Source organism: Trichechus manatus, unplaced genomic scaffold, assembly GCF_000243295.1.
Source record: "Trichechus manatus latirostris isolate Lorelei unplaced genomic scaffold, TriManLat1.0 scaffold00088, whole genome shotgun sequence".
Taxonomy (NCBI): Eukaryota; Metazoa; Chordata; class Mammalia; order Sirenia; family Trichechidae; genus Trichechus; species Trichechus manatus.
The window spans coordinates 3,330,787-3,354,415 of NW_004444024.1; the positions used below are offsets into that span (position 1 = coordinate 3,330,787).

General features: G+C 36.8%; 1 protein-coding gene across 5 annotated transcripts in view; it reads right to left on the reverse strand.

Moving 5' to 3' along the window:
* Positions 1 to 9,036: 9,036 nt before the first annotated feature.
* The window catches only part of RAB6A (RAB6A, member RAS oncogene family), a 72,465-nt gene continuing 57,872 nt past the window's right edge, over positions 9,037 to 23,629 (reverse strand). For 3 of the 5 annotated variants that reach the window (XM_023736556.1, XM_023736555.1, XM_023736557.1), the window contains exons 6-8: positions 14,289 to 14,382; positions 12,078 to 12,144; positions 9,037 to 11,522 (exon numbers count right to left, since the gene is read on the reverse strand). In XM_023736556.1, coding sequence (XP_023592324.1) covers positions 11,458 to 11,522; positions 12,078 to 12,144; positions 14,289 to 14,382 — 226 coding nt within the window. In that variant the 3' untranslated portion in view covers positions 9,037 to 11,457. The remainder of the gene's footprint in view (positions 11,523 to 12,077; positions 12,145 to 14,288; positions 14,383 to 23,629) is intronic. The other 2 variants (XM_004381952.2, XM_004381951.2) reach the window with 1 other exon arrangement.

Consider the following 23,629-nt stretch of genomic DNA (forward strand, 5'->3'; position numbering starts at 1 on the left):
CCCCACCCCCTCACCCACACATAAGAAGTCTCTACTTCATCTTGCTCCTCTGTCTTTTGTTTTGTCTTCCTCTTCCTCCACCCAAAAAAATTTTGCCATGGTGCTTTCCACTTGCCCCACTGGACAGAGCAACAGGAATGCAAATGAATCCTCAAGATACAGTTTGCTTCAAGATTTCTCTACTAGTAGGATTGCAGCATGAATTTTTTTATTTTTCCAGCTGTCTAGCAGACAATTTTTATATTATTCATGCGCACATTAAGACGAACACTAATCCTCATAGACAACATAGTCTAAACTAGAGGTGGTGTATGGGCCACATCTGACCCACACATTGTGTTTTGTTTGGCCAGCATAGTGTCTAAAAAAATTTTGAATTAAAATGGGGTATCACTACACACCCACCTGAAGATGAAAAGATTGGTGTGTAGTGGATGGTGGTGTGTAGTGGATGGTGGTGTGTAGTATGTAAAGACAAAAAAGACAACATTAAGTACTGATGCGGTTGTTAGTTGCCATCGAGTTGGTTCCGACTCCTAACAACTACCACCACCACCAGAGTTTGCTGTTCTCCATGTTCCCAGTCTTCTACTATTGTTGTTGTTGTTAGGTGCCATCGAGTCAGTTCCGATTCATAGTAGCCCTACATACAACAGAACGAAACACTGCCTGGTCCTGCACCATCCTCACAATTGTTATGCTTAAGCCCATTTTTGTAGCCACTGTGTTAATCTATCTTGTTGAGGGTCTTCCTCTTTTTCGCTGACTGTCTGCTGATGTGGAGCAACTGGAAATCTTATACACTGCTGGTATGAGTGTAAACTGGTACAATTGCTTTGGAAAACTGATGGGTAAAGCCAAACATACACATGCCTTTTGACTCATAAATTCCACTGCTAGAGTACACTCAATAGCAATGCCAAAAAAAAAAAGGTAATAAAATGTTCAGTGCAACACCGGAAACAACTCAAATTCTAGAATAGAGTAGATCCATTGGTATACTCACAAAATGGACAAATATTCAACAGTGAGAATTATCTATCCATAACTATGCAAAAAACATGGATGACTCTCACAAACAATAGCAGAGAGGAAAGGGAGGGGGTGGAAAATTGGAATTATTCTATTATAGGTTTCCTGTATCTTATGTGAAATAGTACAATATTAACACTAAGTGTAGGGTAATAAAGATGCATACTGTAATCCCTAGAGCAACAACTGAAAACATAATGCAAAGAGGTTAAGCGAAAAACAAAACAAACAAGAAAAAGAGGAATTAAAAAACACATGAGCCAAACAGAAAACAAATACCAAAATGGTAGACCTAAATCCAAACATAGTAATAACATTAAATGTAAACGGACTAACCGAACCAATTAACAGGCTAATCAGAGTAAATAAGCAAGACCCAACTATATGCTTTGTACAAAAGATGCACTTGAAAATACAAAGACAGTAAAGACAGCAAAGTAGAAGGATGGAAAAAGGTACACCATGCAAACAGTAAGTATGAGAAAGCTGGAGGAACTATTTTACTACCAGACAAAACAGACTTCAAGACAAAAATTACTACCAGAAATAAAGAGGGACATTTCACAAAGATAAAAGGGTCAATACATCAAGAAGACATAAAAATTATAACTGCATATGTACTAATAACAGAGCTTTATGATGCAAAAACTGATAGAACTGAAAGGAGAAATCAATAAATCCACAATTATAGTTGGAGATTTTACTACTCTTTTATGAGTAATTTTAGTAATTGATAGAAAAAATAGGTATAAATTAATAAGAATATAGGAAATCTAAATACTGAAACTACTTTGACTTAATTGGCATAGAACACTACACCTAATATAACTGCATAATACATATTTTTTTCAGGTGCACATGGAATGATGTGATCAAGACGAACCATAAAAATGGTTCATAAAACAAGTCTCAATAAATTTCAGAAGACTGAAATCTTCCAGAACATTTTCTCAGACTACATAAAAAATTAGAAATTAACAAAAATAAGATATCCAGAAAACCTTCAAATGTTTGGATATCAAACACATTTCTAAATCACCCAGGGGTCAAAAAAGAAAGCCCAAGGGAAATTAGAAAATATTTTGAATGATAATAAAAATATAAAACATATAAAAATTTGTGAGATGCAGGTAAAGCAGAGCTTAAAAAGGAAATTTATAGTTTTAAATGCTTGTATTAGGAAGAAAGGATTAAAATCAATGACCTAAATTTCCATCTTAAGAAGCCAGAAAAAGAAGAGCAAATTAAACCCAAGGTAAATAGAAGTACGGAAATAATAAAGAACAGAAATCAACAAAATAAAAAACAGGAAAAATTTAGAATTAAAGTTTGGTTCTTTGAAAATATTAATAATGTTGATAAACCCCTAGGAGGACTGATCAATAAAAGGAGCAAAACCACAACTGAACAGTATCAAAGATGAGAGAAGGATATCACTACAGACCTTACAAATATCAAAAGGTTAGGGGAGTATTAGGAACAATTTTATGCAAATAAATTCGACAACTTAGGTGATATGGACAAATCCCTTGAAAAACATAATTTTATACACTTACATATGATAAAATAGAAAATCTGAAGAACCCTATATCTAACAAAGAAATTGAATTACTTATTTAAAACTCTCCACAAAGAAGACTCCAGGCCCAAAGGATTTCTAATGAAACATTTACAGTAAAGATAATACAATTTTACATAAAATATTTCAAAAAATAGAGGAAGGACTATTTCCCAACTTATGAGTAGAGCATAACCCTGATACCAAAATCTGAAAAAGACATTACAAGAAAGGAAAATTATAGATCAATATCCCTCATCATGAACATAAAAATCTGTAACAAAAGATCAGCGAACAAAATCCAGTAATACAGGAAAAGATAAATCATCTGACCAGGTGGGTTTATCTCAGGAATGAAAGGTTGGTTTATCTTTCAAAATTCAATAAAATAATAATCATATTGCTTAATAGGTACAGTGTTTCTGTGTACGGTGATGAAAAAAAACTGAAAATGGTGATAGTTGCACAACATTGTAAACGTAACTAATTTCACTGAAACGCACACTTAAAAATTGTGCAAATTTTGTTATACGCATTTTACCACAATAAACTAAAAAAAAAAAAAAAATCAACGTAATCTACCATATTAACACAATAAAAGATAAACACCATATGATCATCAAAATAGATACAGAAAAAGCATTTGAAAAAAATTCAAAATCTGTTCACTTAAATATCTCAGCAAAACAGGTATAGAAGAGAGCTTCCTGAATCTGATAAAGGGTATCTATATTAAGCCCTGGTGACACAGTGGTTAAGAGCTACAGCTGCTAACCAAAAGGTCGGCAGTTCGAATCCACCAGGCGCTCCCTGGAAACTCTATGAGGCAGTTCTACTCTGTCCTATGGGGTTGCTGTAAGTCGGAAATGACTCGACGGCAACAGTAAAATGGTAAACATTAAACAAAACCAAACCACAGTTAAAAGAATAAAAAGACAACCCACAGACTGGGAGAAAATATTTGCAAAACACATATCTGAAAGGACTTGTATCCAAAATATAAAGAACTCTTAAAACTCAATAAAAAGAAAGCAAAAACCCCAATTGAAACATGGGCAGATATGAACAGAGACGTCACCAAAGAAGATACAGAGATGACAATTACGCATATAAAACATTGCTCAACATCATTTGCCATTAGGGAATTGCAAATTAAAACAAGAAAAAAAAAACAACGAGATACCACTACACACTTATTAGAATGATTAAATCAAAAATCAAAAAAACCTGACAATACCAAATGCTGGCAAGGATGCAGAACAACAGGAACATGAACTCAGACTTCGTTGGTGGGGATAAAAATGGTACAGCCACTTTGTAAGATAGTTTGGCAGCTTCTTACAAAGTTAAACATAGTCTTACTATACGATCCAGCAATCACCTTCCTAGGTAGGTACTTACTCAATTCAGTTGAAAACTTACGTCTACACAAAAAACTTTACATGAAAGTTTATAGCAGCTTTATTCATACTAGCCTCAAACTAGAAGCAACCAAGATGCCCTTCAGTAGGTGAATGGATAAACAAACTGCGGTACATCCACACAATAGAACATTATTCAGCAATGAAAAGAAATGAGCTATCAAGCTACAAAAAGACATGAATGAACCTTAAATGCATATTGCTAAGTTAAAGAAGTTTGAAAATACTGTATGATCCCAAGTATATGACATTTTGGAAAAGACCAACTATAGAGACAGTAGGAGTCCCTCCCTGAGTGATTCAGCACTCGACTACTAACCAAAACGTTTGCAGTTTAAACTCACTCAGAGGCTTCTTAGAAGAAAGGCCTGGTGATCTATTTCCAAAAGGTCATAGCTTTGAAAACCTTACAGAGTGCGGTTCTACTCTGCAATACATGTGGTTGTCATGAGTTGGAACAGACTCGACAGCAACTGTTTCTTTTGGTTTACAGACAGTAAAAAGATCAGTGGTTGCCAGAGGTTTGAGGTGAGTGCGTGAGAGCTGACTAGGTGAAGAAGGGAATTTACAGGTGGTGAAACTATTTTGTATATTGTAATACATAACATTATGCATTTCCAAACCCATAGAACTTTACTGCCCAAAGGGTGACCCTTAATGTAAAAAAAAAAAAAAAAAAAAAAATTTAGGAAGTTGGGGGTTTCCAGGGAAGAATCCAGACTGTGACAAGAGAATCTAACTGTATTACAAATACATGAAACCACCTCACTGAAAGGGATGAAACCTAAGTAACTTTGTAACTCTGCAAGTAAGTGGAATCTATAAGACAAAAGTCAAAAGTACCTGCAAATAAGCACTGTACTCTAGTTGATAAAGTTGTTTCCCATGGGGGTATGGGTTAACAATTCTGACATTGTTATACATTGTTATACAGGAATTGAACAATTAAGTAAATGGATGGCAGATGGTGGGTGCCAGGTTTCTCAATGTTGGAGTGGTAATTTACAGATAAACAAGGGGAAGAGACTAGAATGATCCTTGTGGTAATGGATTAGAGTTGGAGACATAATAACTCAAGTTTAGTGTAATATAGAGACGGATGGCTATATACAGATATTTATAAATATATACACATGCTAGTAAATGCACATATATTAGTAGTATACACGTCAGCTGAGAAGGTGTAAAAGAAACGACACATCAGTGGCAACAAGCATACTTACCATCCAGATCTCGATTTATAATATCACTCTCCAATTGAAAGAGCCAGGGCTCCTTGGAGAAATGGCTGGGTCAGGAAATACACAAGATGAGCCTGGAGCATGTTGTAGTGCTAAGAAGAAAAAAGTGCTCAAAAAGAAACCAAAATCCACATACCCAAACGGGGTATGTCAAATGGGCAAAGGAGCCAACTGCAAGAGATCCCAATGGCCAAAGCTGGAAGGATTTGAACAAAATAAATATGGCAGTATTGTACCCAAAGTATAAAATAAATATCCATGAGTCCATACTGATATGGTTGAATATATAAATAAATGGGGAAGAAGACACAAATTTTCCTTGCAGAATTCCAAATAATTTATGTATATACTCCACTCTCGAGGGAGCCAAAATCCCTACTCCATTAGTTGAGCTGCACATAGTGAATTCCTTCTGAAGAATACAGTATGGAAAAAGGGGAGAAAAAGTGACTTTACAGTGGAGAAATCTGACAAACACTACCTCAGCCAAGGGATCATGGTCAAAATAAATAGTGATAAATCATGCTGATAGTATGTACCCTTGATATGATGTGATGAAAGTGGCACTTAACCACTGTAGTCTTCGTCCCCAAAGTCTATAACCCCAGTCTAATTATGAGAAAAATATCAGATAAAGTCCAAAAGAAGGGCATCCTACAAAATACTGGACCCGAGCCCTGCTGCCGTCGAGTTGATTCTGACTCATAGCGACACTGTAGGACAGAGTAGAACTGTCCCATAGAGTTTCCAAGGAGCGCCGGGTGGATTTGAACTGCTGACCTTTTGGTTAGCAGCCGTAGCTCTTAACCACTACGCCACCAGGGTTACTCCTCAAAATGGCCAAGGTCATTAAAAACAAGGAAGTCTGAGAAACTGACAGTCAAGAAGAACCTAAGGAGACATGAATAAATGTAATGTGGTATCCTGGATGGTATCTGGAACAGAAAAAAGACATTATGTAAAAACTAAGAACATCTGAATAAAGTATGGACTTTGGTTAATAATGGCGCAGTGGTTAAGAGCTCAGCTGCTAACCAAAAAGTCAAATTCACCAGCTGCTCCTTGGAAACCCTATGGGGGAGTTCTACTCTGTCCTATAAGGTCGCTATGAGTTGGAATCAACTAGACAGCAACGGGTTTAGTTTTTTTTTGTTTTAGTTAATAATAATGTATCGATGTTGGTTTGTTAATTTTAACAAAAATACCATCTTACTGTAAGATGGTAATAATGGGGAAACTGGGTTTGGGGTATTTGAGAACTCTCTGTACTATGTTCTCAATTTTTCTGTAAATTTAAATCAGTTCTAAAATAAAGTCTATTATAAAAACAGAACAGAGTTAGCATATGACCCAGCAATTCCACTCCTAGGTAGATACCCAACAGAAATAAAAACCTATGTCTGCACAAAAACATGTATACAAATGTTCATAGCAGCATTGTTCATAAATAGCCAAAAGTGGAAACAACTCAAATGTCCATCAACTGGTAGATAAAATGTAGCATATATCCATACAATAAAAAGGAATGAAGTACTGATACATGCTACACATGGATGAACCTTGAAAATATGCTAAGTGAAAGAAGCCAGACACAAAAAACCACGTATTATCACATTTGTATGAAATGTCCAGAATAGGCAAATCCAGTGACAGAAAGTAAATTAGCTTAGGGCTGGGGTGGGGGCTGAGGTAGAATGGGGAGTGGTTCCTAATGGGTACAGGGTTTCTTTTAGGGTTGATGAAAATGTTCTAAAATTGTGGTGATGGTTTTACAACTCTGTAAATATACTAAAAATCATTAAGTCCTATGCTTTAAGTGGGTGAACTGTATGCTATATTACTTTTATTTCATTAAAACTGTTTTTAAAAACAACACAGCTAACATATAATTACTGGTGAAATGCTAAATGTTTTCCCCTAAGACTAGGAACGAGGCAAGGTTGTCTACTTTCATCACTTTTGTTCAGCATCATACTAGAGATCTTCAGCCAGTACAATAACGCAAACAAAAGAAATAAAAAGCTAAGATTTGGAAAGGAAGAAATAAACCTGTCTGTATAGGCAGATGACATGATTACTTATGTAAAAAACTGTAAAGAATTAACTAAAAACTACTGTTGTTGTTGTTAGGTGCTGTCGAGTCAACTTCGACTCACAGCAACCCTATAGGACAGAACAGAACTGCCCCATAGGGTTTCCAAGGAGCAGCTGGTGGATTTGAAGCTCTTAACCACTATGCCACCAGGGCTCCCAGAACTAATAAATGAGTTAAGCAAGTTCAAGTCAATATGTACCAGGCAGTTATATGTCTTCATGCCAGAAGCAAACTGGAAAATTTAGTTAAAAACAAAACTAAAACAAGACACCAGACCAAAAACCAAACCCATTGCCATCAAGTCCATTCTGACTCATAGCGACCCTGTAACAGAGAACTGCCCCATAGGGTTTCCAAGGAACAGCTAGCTGGTGGATTCGAACTGCTGACCTTTTGGTTAGCAGTCAAGCTCTTAACCACTGTGCCACCAGTTCCTTTAAGTAGCATTAAAAACACCAGAAAATGCTTAGGAATATGAAGTTCAAATTTTGTTTACAGCACTTTAATTCTTCTTGCTTTTTCGCTTTCTGGAATTGCTACTGGATGTTAGCACATATTACCTTTCTTATCTTTTTTCTCTGCTTTCTAATGGACGAGCTCCTTAATTTAATGTTCTAATTCAATCAATGGAATTCATTGTACCATTTAGCCCAACTACGTGTTCATTATTTCAATTACATTTTTCACACATAATATTTTATTTGGTTATTTTATTATTTTTTTATCCTTGTTCCACATTGCTGATATTTTCCCTTATCTCAATATCTACCATGCCATCTTTAAATTCTTGGTTGTCTTTTCAAATATTTCTGCTTCTGATGGTATTCACTTTTTCCTTTGAAGCAGTTTTCAGGTATCAAACAAATCTAGCTTGTGAGTTCAAATTTCACTGGGTGTACAGGCTAATAGTCTGGTAAGAAATACTGGGCAAGGGTCAAAGACCAGACTGTTAAGTGTTCGAGGGCATCCCACCAAACCAATCAGTTGCTGTGGAGTCAATTCTGACTTTATAGGGTTTTCACGGCTGTGATCGTTCAGAAGCAGACTGCCAGCCTTTCTTCTGAGGCATCTCTGGGTGGGTTTGAACCGCCAACCTTTCAGTCAGTAGTAGCCCAATGCTTAACTGTTTGCGCACCCAGGGACTCCATCCCACCATACCTTATGTCAGGGCCTTACCTTTAAACCCCTTTAAACCCCAGCAGCTCTTACAGGAGGCAGTCTCCCAGTGTCCCTAGATTACAGTCCACTAACTCTGAAAGGGAAAGGGTGGAGAGTGAAATGCCTAAGGCAAGTTATTCCACAACTGTTCTCATCAACTTCCCACTTTTACTTATCAGGGCTTTTTCACTGCCCTGTTATTACCCCTGTGGTCACCTGCACCTGGCCTGTGGCCTCCATTTCTACAGCAGAAGGGTCAGCTATGATTGTCCCAAAGCAGAGGTCAGCCCATTCTTCTGTAAAGGGCCACACAGTAAATATTTTTGGCTTTGTGGGCCAATCAGTCCATCACAACCACCCAACTCTGCCTTGGTAGTGAGAAAGTATGGCTGTTTTCCTGTAAAACTTGATTTAAAAAACAGGTAGCAGACTGATTGTGACTGGAGGGCCATAGTTTGCCAACCCCTGTCCCAAGGCAAAGGGTGGGGTTGGGAGCAAGGCGGCAAAAGCAGAATTAAAATTACTTTTCTTAACATACCCTATTACTGCTTCTACCAGCAGCCTTATCTTACAAATTGCAGCCACCCTCTCCACAACAGTTGAAAACTGTCTTCTCACTCCCCAGGGGTTTCTCACTTTTGTTGTTTTTCTAGATCCCATTTTCCCTTTATAGTTCTTCTAGGCAGGGAGCAAGAAGTACATGCTAATTTACCATCTTGGCAGGAACGGGAAACCAAGTCAACTATTGTTTTCTTTATATATTTTTGGTGGCAAAATTGTATTTAAAAAAAAAAAATCTGGACTATGAATGCACTTCACTGCTTCAGTTGAAGAACCCCAAGCCAAATAAAAAGACCAATACGAAAAGGGCATAACTGGCTACTTTCTTAAAGATACATAAAAACAATCAAATGCTACAGTGTGGGAAGACAATCACCCCCTTGTCAGAAATCACAACATCTTCCAAATAAAGAATATGACCCATCTGCCATATTGAATTGATATTTATTTCAGGACATGCCATGTCAAAATAAAACAAGAGAGTCAACCGTTACCTTCAACAATAATATTGCATTATAAAAGCACTTTACAACTCCATCTTGTCTTTCAGCATAAGTTTCTCGTATGTGGGCTAATGATTATCTGAAAGCATTTCTCTATTCAGATCAATAATCCAAGTGCTCTCTGAATATTACAAGGTGACAGTAAGTGGGAAGTGGAGGAGGAAGAAGAAAGACAGGAGAATAAGGTTCTTAAAGGGTTTTGTTGCCATGAGGGGATGAGGAAGTATGAAGATATTTTTGCTGTCTTTTCACCTTTATACTGTGTTAAGTAATGCTTACAACATAAATTTAGCAGGGTTTTCCTGAGCTGTAACTCAGAAATTTTCTTCCTGCAAACAATGTATTTACAAATGTGTTTATTAACTTACACAGCAATCTCACAATAACTAGTAAAGGTTAAAAGGGTACACTCCTAGTATATGTGTTTGCAGTGTTTTAAGGGAAATACATATTGCCATGGTGATCAAGCTCTAAATATTGAACAAAACGTCCAAAAATTGAGAGTAGTTAAAAAAAAAGCAAAGAAATAAATATCATCAAAGAAAAAAAAAAAGATTAATTGTAGCTTAAATATAAAACTAAATCGCTAGTTAATTAACCAAACTATGCAGATCTAATAAAAGGCAAAACCAGCCTGAGCAACCCAACATAAAAAAAAAAAAAAGCTAGAAAATAAGGCATAAGTCTGCATAATATTATATTTTATTTCCATTCTCTTTCTCCTCTTCTGTGTATGCTTTTTCAAATCTGCCTGTAGGGGCTTGTAAAAAAAAACGTTTCCTCCTTCAGTTTGACGTCAAATATCCTGAGTAAAGTATCTGCTATTCTGCTGCTGAAGGTTCTTTCATCGATAGGTTTTAGATATCATTGTTTCTATTGGTTATAGTAGTTTTGATCATGGTGCCAAATTAAAATTCTTCCACTGGTTCTTTTTAAAGGAATTTGACTTCAACAGTGCCTTGCCTGCCCAGCATTTTTAAGAAAAGAAAACTCAAGAGAAATCTATTGCTTTAAAAGGTTTTTCTAACAAATAGAATAACTCTAAGTTGACAATTGAAAAATCTTGGGAGAAATAATTCACCAGAACTTTGTGATTTTTACAATAAAGAATTAAATATTAAAAATCTATACTAAAGCATTTGTTCACGTCTCTCTCCCAGAATCTAATAAAGCACATGTGAAAGGGTCATTTGTTTTGGTCATAAATACATTTCATGCTCCTCTACTTGTAAGTACTCGGTATGTTCATTAGGACTCACTTTGAAGATGCATCAGAACTCTTTTCTTATTCAAGCACTGCCCACCATGATAGCTGAATTCTGACCTCAAAGAAGGTCTAAGTAATTTATATCAGAGCTCAAGAATTATTTTGGACACTTTTGCCCAAAAGGCCTAAAGGTAATTCCAATGGGCTTGGTCTTACTGCTGCTTTGCCACTTCGTTTTGAGGAAGGGAGGGTGAGAATAGAGAATGGGAGAGGTGAGAAAAGAAGGAAAAGATCAAGCAGGTAGGCAAGTGCTGCTTTGAACATACTACTCCTTAACCAAGCCACACTTGTAATATTGACATTTTCATCATTTTGAAGTACATTATCATAACATTAAAAAAGGAAAAAAATGTTAAGAAAATGTATCTAATTTTTAAAGTTATTACTGGAATATGCTGAAATCTTTTGGCTTTTTGTAAAACATAAATAATGAAGACACTGACTTTTTTTTGTGCTTGTGAAGCTAACAGATCATCTCCACGAGACAGGCAGCAATGATGAATTGCAATACGTTATTACTGAAGGGAAAAGGTTCAAGCCAATATTCACACTGCAGTCAATGGAAGAGTAAGGGGGCCAAAGCAGTAAGCTTCTGGTGAAGAGCTGAAGATGCTGGGGGGATTAGCAGGAACAGCCTCCTTCACTGACTGGCTGCTCCTGAGGCTTTTCCAGTTTTATGTCAATCACTGAAACAAAAGTTAAGGACTCATAAACGGGGAATTACAATTCTGCTGAACACGGACTTCTCTGGTAAGCCCCTTACATTCCTATTTGACTTCAGAGTTACCCAGTCACTATTTTCTATATAGCTACCTCACGATATGAGGATATGGAATAAACTTGCTTATACCTACCACATGCAGGAAGGGTTGGAATGAGGTTCAAGCCCTACTCATCAGAATCTGTCCTAAGGAAATTATTATACAGCACAAGAAACCACATGGAGATACCATTCCTTACTGAATTATCTATAATAAAAATCTGAAAACAGCCTTGAAGAGAATTCCAACAACAAAGGGAGAATCTAATAAAGCATGGGACTTTGATTCAGTAGAACACTATATGCCATTAAAAGTAATAAAGGCTTTGAAAACACATTGTTTTATGTTTTCAAAGCCTTCATTACTTTTAACGGCATCAACTTCTGGCTGTAAAAGGAAACAGCACAATATTCCTTTGCCAACAGGGGCTCTAAAGACAAGTATTAACCATAGAATTTTCTGAAGAAACAAAAAGGATACTGTCTTCTCTGCTTCTGTCCTGTGTGCTTTCCATTCCAGGCAACGCTGCTGCAACACGTCGGAAGAGCTATGGCAAAGAGAGAAATATGGTAATTGGGAAGGAAAATTTAGCAAGTGGTATCAAGTAAAGGTGGATGATCATTGGATGAATTAAAGGATATGGCTTTCCTAGGTTTTTTGTAACTTAGACTTTAGCATCATGAGCATATTAAAATGTCTACTCACTCTATAAATCAATTATATGAAAAGCAGTATGCTACATACAAAGAGTATGAAGACATTATCCCTGCTTTCCAACTAGTGAGATAAGAAACAGCTATGAAATAAGCAGCAAAAATGTTATTTGAGTAATAAAAATAAAATATTACAGGAACTCGGAGTAAGGACAGATATTCATTTAGTAAAACTGTAGAGAGACATTCCTATCTTTCATAAGTGGTTAGGTTCTAAAGTCACTATATATAATAAAAGTCAATTTGGTCAAAATTACCCTTGACAATTCCTTAGGAAAGCACTATGTTAGAGATTAACACACCACCTTTCAAGTCCAACACAAGCTGGCTTTTCCTCTATCACTGGAATGAGTGCCAGTGGAAGTGGCTGGCTTGTGTTTGAGGTATGATGTAATGAAAAATATCTCCAACAGGAAGATCACCTCAAGTCTGGTAAGATGTTCACTATGAGAGGCATGTGGGAAAGGAAATCAACAGAAGGAAAAATATACCTCCTATCTTGTCTGATCCTAGGCACAAGAATGGCAGGTGAAGTTGCCTAATTTTTTCAATTATTTCTGTTTTTGTTAGGCACACAGTGTAGCAGTTAAACGCACATGTGATGTTAACGCCCTTGTACTAAGTACCTGCTTAATTGAGGCACTGTCTCAGGTTCTCTATGGACCGAGTAATGAACAAGATGTAGTTACTGAATTCATAGAGCTCACGATTTGGCAAAGGACACAGACTCAAACAATCCCCTATGTCACAATGTGATGAGTGCTATAAACCAAGGATGTACAAAATGATATGAGAATATAGATGCAAAAAGACCCTCTCAGGAGGCTGGGAAAAATCTCTAGCAGGTGTCAGTTGAGTTGATTTAAAGCAGTCTTAGAATTTCATGTGGCTGAAAAATGTGCAAAGTGCTGAGTTTAAATGTTCCATAAATGTTGCTAAATTAAATTGAGAAGGAACAGAATGAACAGACGGCCAGAGGTGAGAGACTGGAACTGCAATAACAATTAGAAGACCAAAGATTAACTGGTAGATCCATTAGTCAGAGAAAAATGCATACAAGGAAACTGACAAGCCTCCATCATCTACAAAGTTAAAGATATTAGACAGACACAGAAGAGTAAACAAGTTGTGACTTCACAAACATTTTTATTTTGTTTTTCTTATTTTTACCTTTGAAACTAATTAGAAGGAAATACTTCAGAAAAGCTTTCTGGAAAAGTTGTGAAGCCCTTCCCTCTTGACCAGTGATACTCAATACTCACAGTGTTATCAGAATTACCTGAGAAGTTTAAAAACAGATTTTCAGCACCATCCCCAAAGACTGATTCAAATGGTTTAGAGTGGGGATGAGACTTTAGTGCTTTACTAAAAAATACCTGGGTTCACAATAGCCTAAAGGTGGAAACAGCCTAAAGGTGGAAACAACCTAAAGGCCCATCAACAGATGAAGAATCATACAGGTGAGTTTTTTGCTACCAAATCTTGTATAAAACAGCTCAATAATGTGGGATTCTTCCTGTATTTTCCTATCCCTGCTCCTCAAAAAAATATTCCTCTATAAACACTGCTGAACCACCAGCAATTTATTAAGAACCGGTAAAAGTGGTGAATGTACTTTCACAACAAAACAAAGCACCATTCCTGACAGTAAATAACTTGCTTTCTTTCATCACAGTCTTATATATAAGTGTGAAATAAGGAAAAACTACCTTTTAACCAATGCAGTAGGAATGGAGTGAAAGTATGGTGAATTCACAACCTTGCAATCACAATGAAACAGTTATCCTGTGCATAATCCAAAAATTTGGCAAGCCTCTTCTTTTTTTCCAAAAACTATGCTACATTTGTATTTTTTCACTGTTTGAAAATAGATGCTAGCTCATGAGGCTAAAACCTTAGACTACAGAATACATGTACTGTTATTTCACAGTATGTGTTAAAATTTGATAACCTCAACCCATACTCAAAGCACACTTACCTGTTTTACATTATATCCTGCTTTTGCACTAGTTTCAATAAACATAACATTCAGCTCTTTGGCTTTCCTCTCTCCCTCCTCAATTGATACTTGCCTGTAGAAAAAGAATATAAATAAATTATATTTTTTGAAACATATTATAAAAACTATGAACAAAGTTCTGAAAATAATTTTTCTTGATATTGGTGGTGATTACAGACGCAAATCTAGTTTAAAAATTCATTAACCTGCAGCACAATTAAACTGTGCTCTTTTCTGTTGTTATACTTCAATAAACAGTTTTTTTAAAAGGTATTTTTTACTGATCAGCTTTGACTTGGCTGAGCTCATCTTTTTTTTTATTAAAAAAATTTTAATAGCCCGTTTCCTCCCTTTAATATTGGATCATAAGCATTTACCCTTCTGATTCAAAGCTTTATGTAAAATAATTTTCATGTCTGTATAATTTGTATAGTAGCAAAATTATAAACTATGCAATAAATTATGTACATAAATTATATAACCATTTCCAAACTGTCAGAAACATATACTGTTTTCAAATTTTACACTATGAAAAATGTTGTTATAAACATCTTCGTGCCTAATATTTTGTGTACTGTGGATCACTTCCTTAGATTGGATTTCCTGGAGTTTTGTAAGTAGAACAAGTGAGTCAAAAGACTTACGTATTTTAAAGCCTCTTGATACATAATACTTTAACACTTCTTTTACAGAGCATTTTGGGATGTATTATAATTAACAATGTATTTCAAATTGTGAGCTCTTCCAAGTGTAAGACTATCTTATTTATCTTGGTATTCCTAGTGCCTACCTGGCACGTAGGTATTCTATATATATGAATGTTCTAATTAAACAGATCTAAACATCAGCTGACAAACCCTGCTTCCTACAATCAAAGTAATGGAAGAGAATTTCCACAAGCTCCCACTACATCTATCCACCTTCCTACTCACATGTGTGCCCATATATTCCACCTCTACTTTTGTTAGTATAGAGGAACTATCCTTACTCCCAAAACTGCCTGTGTATTAGATTCCATTCCCGTCTTCTCTAGAAGGATTATTCTAGAAATTCTCCCCTCTCTAAAAACATGGACATTCTCTTACATATTCCAACTGTGAACATTTCATATTTGCTTTATCATCCTGTCTATAATGTGTGTGTGTATATAAATAAAATACATACACACATATATTTTTCTTAACAGTCTGAAAGTTGCCAATCTGTAGCCCTTTACCCTAAATAGTTCAGCAGTGTGAATTCTCTAAAAACATTCTCTTACATAACCACAGTACAATTATTAAAATCCAGAAATTCACATGGATACCATTATAAAGTCTACAAATTTTATTCAAGTTTCGTCACTTATCCAGATGTTCTTCATAACAAATTAAATATTTCTTTTAAAGAAAAATTTCTTCAACTGTTTGGTACCCATACAAGGGGAAAAAAAGATAAATTTGAACATGATATCATTATAACTCATGAATTTAAATACATTTGCAGTAATTATTATTATTGATTCTCAAATTGTTTATCTTCAGCCAGTGAAGCTTCTTTAATTTGGCTCCTGAGTCTGACACAATCCCAACAGTTTTTAATAACTTCCTTGACTTATGGTGTGAAAAGATAATCCAGACACATTTTCTGCCTCCGATTTCCAAGTAGTTATTTCTTAAGTAGCACTGGTTCCTTTAGAGAGAAATGGTATTTACAGATGGCAGTCTGGTCATTCCTCCTTGTTTTGGTCTTTTCAGTGAACTGAGATAGAAAATATTAAAATTTTTAATGCTAAAACATATCATGAGGGGAAAAAAAAAATCATGAATTCATACTTCGACTACTACGATTGCCTAGTTTTCCTTCTACTTTTGTGGCGAATTTCTCCTTTCTGTTTATTTTGCTATTTCCTTAACATCTAAACTGTAGTTCTTAAACCGGGGCAGTTTTGGCCCCCTCCCACCCTGGGACATTTGGTAATGGTGGGAGAAATTCTGGGTTGTCACAACTAGGGGAGCAGAGCACTACTGCTATCTGGTGGGTAGAAGCCAGGGATGCTACTAAACATCCTATAATGTGCAGGATAGTCATAATGTGCAGGATAGTCCCCTACAACAAAGAATTATCTGACCCAAAAATGTCAATCATGCTGAGGTTAAGAAATGTTCTAAATGTTGGATGTCTGAAAATGTACTGCTTGAACCTCTTTATATAAAATCATTCCCTTGATGATCCCATCCAGTCTCATGGCTTTAAATATCATCTATACGGTGACGGCACCCAAACTAGTACATCTAGCCTGGACCTCTAATCTGAACTCCAGACTCATATATCCAACTGCTTACCTGACATATTCACTTAGGTATCTAAAAGTCATTCCAAACTTAACATAACCAAAACTGAGTTCATGATACTCACTCCCAAACCAGATCTTCATGTGTTTTCTCCCACCTCAGTTAATAACAGGCACTCAGGCCAAAAATCTAGGTATCATCCTTGATTCATCCTTCTCTCACATCCCACATTGTGTCCATCAGTATATCCTGAAAGTTCTATCTCCAAAATATATCTGCATTTGATCATGTATCAGCACACAAGCTGCCACCATCCTGGTCTAAGTCGTCATCTTTTCTTGCCTGAACTGCAGCTTGTATTCTTGCTTCTACCCTTGCCCCTGTGTTTTCAATAAATCAAACAGTGATCCATGAAAAGTATGTCAGAGCAGGCTACTCCTCTGTTCAAACCCTCTAATCTTATTCAGAAAAATAAAACCTTACTTTGCTCTACATGATCTGGCCTTCATTACCTTTTTATTTTTTACCTCATTGCCTACTACTCTTCCCCTCATTATCTTTATCCAGCTATATACATCTCCTTGCTGTTCACTGAGTAAGCTAGGAATGCTCCTGCCTCGGGGCCCTTCTATTTTCTGAGCCTTCTGCCTAGAACCCCTTCCCCCTCAAGATATCTGCACGGTTAGCTCCCTTACTTCTTTCACATCTTTACAGAAGGTCAACAGTCACCTTCTCAGTGAGCTCTTCCACTGCCATTTTATCTAAAATTTCAAACCCACCCTAGACATTTCATATGCCCCCTTCCCTGCTATACATTTCCCCTTAGCATGTATCACTATAACACACCATGAATTTTATTGTCTGGTTCATTCTTTGAAACAAAAGCTACTTGAAGACTTGTCCTTTTTTGTTCCCTACTCTATCCTATAGCAGCAGCAGCTGGCACATTGAGTGACAATAAATATTTCTTGAAGGAATGACTATTAGTTTGTATATCTTACATGTGACGGACTCTAGGCAGAAATTATAACTGGTTTTAGAATCATAAGCATATTCACGAAAGTATCTGTAACTAGTTGGCATTGAGTTGACTCTAGATCATGGTGACCCCATATGTGTCAAGCTCCACAGGGTTTTCAAGTGCTGATTTTTCAGGAGTAGTTCACCAGGTCTTTCTTCCGAGGCACCTCTGGTTGGACTCAAACCTCCAACTTTTCAGTGCACAGCTGGACACTTTAACTGTTTGTATCACCCAGGAACTCTGAGATAACAAGTCACACTAATAAAATGCTTGAAGGCTAGTTATAGCAATGGTCCTCGACTATGGTTTGATTGTGTCAGAATCACTTAATCACTCAGGGACACTATTTAAAATGGATTCATGGGTCCCATCCTACACCACTGAATCATAATATCTACAGGTAGGACCAAACCCCCAAATTTAAAAAAATTAGCCATGATTCATTAAAGCCACAGTCATATAAGAGTCTAATAAGCTATATTTACCACGTCATTTTCAGGCTTGAAATGTCTGGGAATCACTAGACTGCAGGAGATAGAGAACTGAGCATGCAGGAAATTATTTCAAGGCAGTGAAACAAATATCCTCTGATCTTTCCTCCAAGTCTTTTTAAAAAAGCATTAACTCTCAAAGAAAGTAAAAAAGACATTTAACTTTGAATTTTTTGTTTTTAACTAAAACCTTTTTATTGATCACAAAAGTAATAAACGTTTAAAAAGACTGATCATTATAATCAGTCAAGCAAGCAGTAAAAGTCCTCCATAATCCCACCCCTTTCCCAAAGACATAGTAAATTTCATATATTCTTATCCAGATTTGTTTTAAGTAAATAAATATATCTCTACTATCTTTTGTTTATAACAGAAGGGAAATCATACTATATACACTGATCAAGTATTTTAAAAGTTTCATGTATTAGACATCAATAAATTCCTCTCATTCTTTTTAGTGACTACAAAATATTTCATTCAGGGGCGTGGTCAACATGGTGGACTAGTTAGACGCTTCCTATATCCCTCTTACAACAAAGACCTGGAAAAACAAGCGATTTGATTCTATGTGAACATCTGGCAGCCCTGAACAAGACAAGGTTAAGAAACCCATCTGAGTCATACCGGAGAGGAAGACTGTGGAAGAGGTGAGGAGCGCTAGAGCTGCGGCGGTGACACAGCAGAGACACAGCCATGCCAGGACACGGTGAAGCAGGCAAACAGCTGTGCTGTGCGCACGCTCGAGAAGCAGTTTCCACATCAAGAGAGACCCGGCAGCAGAGATTCTGCTTGGACACTCCGAACCAGTGAAGAGCAGTTCCCAAAAGGCTAGGATAAGTACAAGTGCGCACCCTTTCGCGGTGAGTTTAAAAAAAAAAAAAAAAAAAAGCCCATTTGGGAAAAACCTCTGTCCCATTTACCTCTGCACTCTGCACTGGATTTGGGAAAAACCTCTCTCCCTTTTACCTCCTATCTCCGTGCTCTCCACCGGATTTGGTAAAAACCTTTCTTCCTTTTATCGCTTCCCTCCCCGCTCTGCACTGGGAGTCCACAGGGCCGGAAATAGATCCCAAAAGGAGCCCTGACCCATTCTCCTGGCCTTGGAGAGGGAACAAATAAGCTGCTGGCTCCCCTAGGCCAGGAACACAGGGTCGGCACAACTCCTTTGCTGGCCACAGAAATCAGGGGTCCGCAGACTCTGAGTGCCATACACCCCTGTATAGACTTGTGGGGACCCATCTCAACAGTGTAAGCCCTCACTACCACAGTACAACAGGGCAAACATCTGAAGTTTAACTTCAACTGCTTCAGCTGTGAATGGGCAGACTTGTGATCCTCGAAACAGCCCTGCCCCTCAAGTAGGCACTTTTATCGATCTCCAGCAGGGTCTTGAGGACTGGTGATTGTTCCTAAAGTGCCTAGTCACCTGCTTCAGAAGTTCAAGAAAAAGTGGTGCCCTCGAGTCTTTGCAGCCAACATAGTGGGGTGCTCTTAGCCCAGCTGCATAACTCACCTACCTATTCACCCTAGAGAACAGGGACATGCTTTTCTTTCAGACTCTCAGGGGCAGCCGTCAGCCCCCTGCCTGGCTCAGTGCATGATCCCCTACCACAGCCAGAGTCCAGTGTCCACACCAATCACCCATGCCTCTCTAGGACTAGGGGTGAGAGCCTGCATCACACACTTGGAGATCGACTGCCTGCACACCCGAGCTGATCCCATATAGGAAATTTTAACGAACTCCGGCGTGCACATACTTAGTTACAGAACCAACTACCTGGTGACAGGACATTAGAGATCGAAAGGTGTCAAAAATCAAACTAGTGCACACAAGCAGTCTATTTGGGCATAACAAAACAAAATAAGAAGCTAGGTCTCACTAAGCAAACACAAAATAAAATTATAATAAAATATTGATGGCTCGGAGACAACAGTCAATATCAAGTCACATAAAGAGGCAGTCCATGATGGCTTCAGCAAGCTCCCAAAATAAAGAATCAAGAAATTCTCTGGAGGAAGAGAACTTCTTGGAATTACTAGAGACAGAATACAAAGGATAAATATACAGAACTCTTCTAGAAATAAGAAACGAAATTCGACAGAGCGCAGAAACAGCCAGGCAACATACAGACACAGTAGTAACCAAACTTAAAAAAGTTATTCAAGAACACAATGCCAAATTTAATAGGCTGCAAGAATCCATAGAGAGACAGCAATCAGAAATCCAGAAGATTAACAATAAAATTTCAGAATTAGACAACTCACAGGAGCAGAATTGAGGCAGTAGAAGTTAGAATTAGTGACACTGGAGATAAAGCTCTTGACGCCAACTTATTTGAGGAAAAATCAGATAAAAGAATTAAAAAGAATGAAGAAACTCTAAGAGTCATATGGGACTCTATCAAGAGAAATAACCTAGGAGTGACTGGAGTACCAGAACAGGGAGGGATAACAGAAAATACAGAGAAAATTGTTGAAGATTTGTTGGCAGAAAACTTCCCTGATATCATGAAAGATGAGAAGATACCTATCCAAGATGCTCATCGAACCCCACATAAGGTAGATCCCAAAAGAAAGTCACCAAGACATATTATAATCAAACTTAGCAAAACCAAAGATAAAGACAGAACGTTAAGAGTGGCTAGGGATAAAAGAAAAGTCATCTACAAAGGAGAATCAATTACAATAAGCTCAGACTACTCAGCAGAAACCATGCAGGCTAGAAGGCAATGGGATGACATATTTAAAGCCTTGAAGGAAAATAACTGTCAGCCAAGAGTTACATATCCAGCAAAACTGTCTCTCAAATATGATGGTGAAATTACGGCATTTCCAGATAAACAGAAGTTCAGGGAATTTGCAAAAACCAAACCAAAATTAGAAGAAATACTAAAGGCAGTCCTACGGTTAGGTAATAACACCAGCTAACAACGCAAGACTAGAACACAGGGTGGAGCAACCAGATATTGACTCAGATACGGAAATCAAAATTACATCAAAGCTGAAACATTGAAAATAGGGAAACAGCTATCAGTATTTAAAAAAAAAGAGAATAATATTAAAAAAAGAGGGACTTAAAAAATTGAGACATTGATTTTCTATATGGAGGGGAAGTTAAGGCAATATAAAGTAATAAAAGACTGGTATAAACTTAGAAAATTAGGGGTAAATATTAAGGTAACCACAAAGGAATCTAACAATCCTACAAATAAAAAAAAAACAAAATATTTCATTCATAAATTACTATTTAAATATCCAATCTGCTGATTAACATTTAAATTGTTTTTACATTTCTGTGTTACTGTGGGATAAATTACTGCAGGTAATTTATACTTAAAATTAAAGAATACTTAAAATTCTAATATTGTCAAATTCCAATAAAGTTGTGTTAGTTACATTTTTAGTGTATGAGAGTTTTTGTTTATTCAGACTCTTGGTGATACGATGTATTATCAATCTTCTAAATCTTGGTCAATCTAATAGCTAGATTTCTATATTTATGCATTTAAACATATCAGCCTTTCCCTTTATAGCTTCAAGGTTTCATGCCATGCTTATAAAAAGCCACCCACCATCAAAAGGTTATTTTAATGCTTTTATGGTTCATTTATTAACATTTAAATATTTCATTGATCTGAAAATTATTTCAATGGAATGAAGAAGGCTCTAATCTTTTTCTTCCCCAGTTCCTTTTCTAAATTTTATTTTGTTGTTGAGAATGTACACAGCAAAACATACACCAATTCAACAGTTTCTACATGCACCAATTAGTGACACTGATTACATTCTTCGAGTCGTGCAACCATTCTCACCTTTTCTGAGTTGTTCCTTCCTCATTAACATAAATTCACTACTTCCTAAGGTTCCTATCTAATCTTTTGAGTTGCTGTTGTAACTTTGATCCCATATAGATAGTTCTTAAAAAGAGCATAATGTTCAAGGCAGACATTTTTTACTAGTGAAATTAAACTATTTTTCAGTTTTAAGATGACTTCAGGGGATATTTTTGGTTTAAGGTTTGAAGATTATCTCAGGGTAATAGTTTCAGGGGTTCATTCACCCTCCAGGACTCCACAAAGTCTAGAGTCTATGAGAAATTGAAACTCAGTTCTGCATTTTCCCCCTTTTGATCAGGATTCTTCTACAGAATCTTTGATCAAAATGTTCAGTAATGGTAGCTAGGCACCATCCAGTTCTTCTGGCCTCACAGCAAAGGACGCAGTTAGTTGTTCATGGAGGCAATTAGCCATACATCCCATATTCTCCTTCTATTCCTGACTCTCCTTCTTCCTCTGCTGCAAGTGAATAGAGACCAATTGTTGGCTTTGTATGGTCACTTGTAAGCTGTTAAGACCCAGGCACTATGCAACGGACTAGGAGGTAAAACAGAATCAATAAACATGTTATTAGGCCAATTAACTGAGATGTCCCGTGAAACCATGACCCTAAACCTCTAAACCAAGGCACCAAATCTCATGAGCTGTTGATTGTACATAAGCAGCCTCAACAGCTTTTTTTCTTTTTGTCATTGTTGTAAATACATCTATCACACAATTTCTGCCAATTCAGCTTTTTACAGGTGTACAACTTATTGACAGCAATTACAATAATCGGCTGTGCAACCCTACCCTGAATCAATGCGATTTTCTCATCACTGTTAACCCCTCCCTACTTACATCCTCCCTCCCCTGGTAATCAATAATAAACTTTGGTCTCCATACATCTGGCCTTTTCATATAAGTGAGGTCATATAACATTTGTCCTTTTACGATTGGCACACTTTGTTCAGCATAATGTCTTCAAGCTCCATCCATACTGCAGCATGTATCGAGACATCATTTCTCCTACAGGCTGATAGTATTTCACTGTATGTATGTACCACATTTTGTTTATCCATTCATCTGTTCATGGTGATTTAGGTTGTTTCTACCTTTTTGCTATTGTGAATAGTGCTGCAATGAACATTGGTGTACATGTCTCTTTTTGAGTCTCTGCTTTCAAGCCTTTTGCGTATATACCTAGAAGTGGAATTGCTGGGTGATATGGTAGATCTATTTTTAGTTTTTTGAGGAACAGCCACAGTTTTACACAGCAACCGTACCATTTTGCATTCCCACCAGCAATGGATAAGGGTTCAATTTCCCCACATCCTCGCCAACATTTGTTATTTTCTGTATTTTTAATCTTAGCCGTCCTAGTGGGAGTGAAATCGTATCTCATTGTCGTTTTGATCTGCATCTCTCTGATGGCTAATGATGCCGAGTATCTTTTCATGTTTGGTGGCCATTTGAATGTCCTCTTTGGTGAAATGTCTATTCAAGTCCTTTGTCCATTTTATAATTGGGTTATTTGTCTTTCTGTTGTTAAGCTGTCGAAGTTTTATATATATTTTGGTAAGGCTGTAATCTTCTTTTTTACTTTTTTTTTTAATTGTACTTCAGGTGAAGGTTTACAGAACAAATAGTTTCTCATTAAACAGTAGTACACATATTGTTTTATGACACTGGTTAACAACCCCATGACATGTCAACCCTC